At 51.2% G+C, this 2893-nt stretch overlaps 1 protein-coding gene across 1 annotated transcript; it reads right to left on the reverse strand.

Annotated features, from left to right (window-relative positions):
• Positions 1 to 815: 815 nt before the first annotated feature.
• On the reverse strand, positions 816 to 1475 carry LOC119281507. Its single transcript, XM_037562009.1, has one exon. The coding sequence runs from the start codon at positions 1473 to 1475 to the stop codon at positions 1005 to 1007; it is 471 nt and encodes a 156-aa protein (XP_037417906.1). The 3' UTR covers positions 816 to 1004.
• Positions 1476 to 2893: the final 1418 nt, after the last annotated feature.

Here is a 2893-nt window from a genome sequence, read left to right on the forward strand (position 1 = left end):
GCATGGGGGGCGATTCGCTCAGCATCTCTCTTGAAGACGCGCGCCGACGTTGCATACTCAGGCCACCGGCGAACTACTACGGCTGCACAACAGTGTTGTGGGGGCAGCGAGCGCCGCTGCAAAAGACAATGTCGAGCACCACTTCAGCGGAAAAGGGCATCGACGCTGCACTAGTCGGCGATGTTGTGCAACACGACGGAGATCAGCAACGCTGCAGTGGCTGGCATTGATGTGCCACACGGCGGACGCTCATCGACGGCCGCCGGTGCTGCAATGCAGCGCTCGTCGACGGGCCAGTGATGCTTTGTCGGGGCTGCAAGAAAGCATTGCCGGAGTTGCAGTGAAGCGCCGCAAGGTCGTTGAATCTCCATCGGGGTTGCACTGGAGCGTCGCGGCGGTCATTGAAGCTTTGTCGGAGCTGCAGCGCCGCCGGGTCATTGAATCTCCGTTGGGGCTGCAATGGAGCGCCGCGGGCACCGTCACGGCTTTGCGCCGAGCGCTGCTGCCATGGAAGCTGCTGTGCTGAAGCTTTTTGCCGTGCTGGCTCCGATGCTGCGAGGTAACCGACGCAGCTGAGAAGGAAGACGAGGTAGTCTATGCTCCGGTGTTGCGAGGTAGTCACGTGATGGACGGAAGAACATAGAAAGACGGCTTCCATCAGACCGGACGGCTGTTTAGGTCGATGATTTCCTTGATTTGTAGCAACCCCCTAGATCTAATGATACATAGGCAACGTAGATGTTGGTATTTTTATAAATTTGATCAACATAGAAAGTTTGGATTTCGAAAGAATATATACACATCGTACGGAGGTAGTATCTTGGGAGTGTCATTTTAAGACGAACTGAAGCCTCATTTTTATTACATTCGCAAGGAAAAAAAAACTCACATCCACCCCAACCTGTGCGGTCTGCACATCCAGCAAAAAAAATTAGATACTACATCACTGGATCGAGCACCTCCGTTCTGCTGGCATAGGGACAATGCACCTCCGTTCTGAGTGCTCATGAATCGAAGTCACGAAGATAATTGAGCTGCCCGTCGAGGACGTCGGCCGCGTCGAGGTAGTACTTCTTGACAACGTCGTGCCTGAACTTGCGCCCCGCCTTGCACGACGATCTTCCCCCGAAGCGCGCTGCCGCCGCCGGACGGATCTCCACTTCCTTGTACATGGCAGACTCGTACTTGAACGGCGACTGCCATCCTGTTGAGTAGTAGTATCCGAAGCGCCCGGCCATCGTCGGCGGAAGGGTCTGCGGCTCCTCCTCCTCCTCCTGCGTGATGCCGCTCCTGCCGAGCGCGCGGAGGCCGCCGGACTTGGACTGGTTGGTCGGCTTCCGCGGCGCCCTGATGAACCCGCCGTTGGCCACCGCCGGCCCCTCCACGGCGTGCACGGCGTGGCGCTTGCCTTCCGGGTCGACCAGCTCGCGGTCGTACACGCGCACCCACCCTCGCTGCCATCCTTCCCGACGCATCTTTGCTCGTCTCCCTGGCTTGCTTCGTGGTTCTGTGCGTTGAGGCGAGATCTGCCGGTCGCTAATTTATACACACGGGGAGCTTCCCTTCCTTGGCGGACACGGCATCGTGCCGGTGAGTTCCTGTAGTGGTCGGCAACTTGGTGTCCAAGTTCTCTAAGCAATCCGATCGTTACTTGGGTCCTGGGGCGGACATGATGAATAGTGGGCCCAGCGCAAATCTTAAAGCAATTTCCTTTAATAAAGGACATTTCATTGAATTGATACATCGAGTTGATACAATCGCATTGAAAGATGCCTGGCCTCTGCATAGCTTGACATACAGCCAAAAAGTCCAACCGACCGAAAAATAAAAAACATTTAACAGCTAAAATAATAAATCAGTCCGGCCTATGATGTGGCAGATCCTATCCGAATATCACACCACCATCCATGGGGAGAAGGCCGTACGCTCCAGCCGTATAGACACCATCATAAAAAGGTCCTTATCCTCCGGCCTTTGCATGATAGACCAAGTACGGAGCCATCACATACATACATGAATAATCTGCATAGGATATGAGACACACTTATTATTAAAACCACATCTTTCCTGGTAAGCTACAATGTCCGGCGTAAGGCAGCCGCCCCATAAGAATATGTGCAGAAAATTGTTTATTAATACCCCGCAACCGGTTGCCGAACATGTTAGGTGCACTACGTGGGGGTATAAATTTGAAGCTACTTGAACTATGGCCCAAACTGAGCGAGCGAATTTGCACTAAAAAAGCGTTTAATACTCGTCATGTTGGCAAAAGACACATGTCTTGGTACCTTGCCAGTTACGTCGTGCCAGATTATCTCTAGTTAAGATGACCCCTCTGTTTAGAAACCAGAGGAATTTTAAGCTTCCACAATTTCCTGTCAACCAGAACATCACAATGAACCATTGCATCATACGTGGATTTGACTGTAAACTTGCCATTCTGATGCAGATTCCATCTAAAAATGTCTGGTTCACCTGACAGCTGAATAGCCTCCAGACATATGAGTAATTCATTCCATGCTATCAGGCGAGGTCCTAAAAGGTCCCTACGGAAAGAAATATCATGGTTTTTTGTCCCAAAACTTGTTGGATGGTGACAAATTTATGTCTGACAATCCTGTAGATAAACCTGGGAATAGTTTGTAATTTATATTGAACCCAGCCCAATCCATACAGGTATAAGTCCAGCAGCTAGACCAGACCGGACCAAACTACAAATGCTATTATCCAAACGAAGCCAAAGTGTATGTATTTTCAAGCCAAACCCATTCAAACCATTCTCCACATGCAGTTTGAACCTGAAGTTTCAAACCAAGGGCGTGTCCTATTACTACGGGAAGAGAGGCGTTGGAAGGGTGATTAGCTGCTGCTGCATGTTAATCACCACCACAAC

The sequence above is a fragment of the Triticum dicoccoides genome, chromosome 3B (assembly GCF_002162155.2).
Source record: "Triticum dicoccoides isolate Atlit2015 ecotype Zavitan chromosome 3B, WEW_v2.0, whole genome shotgun sequence".
NCBI classification, from domain to species: Eukaryota; Viridiplantae; Streptophyta; class Magnoliopsida; order Poales; family Poaceae; genus Triticum; species Triticum dicoccoides.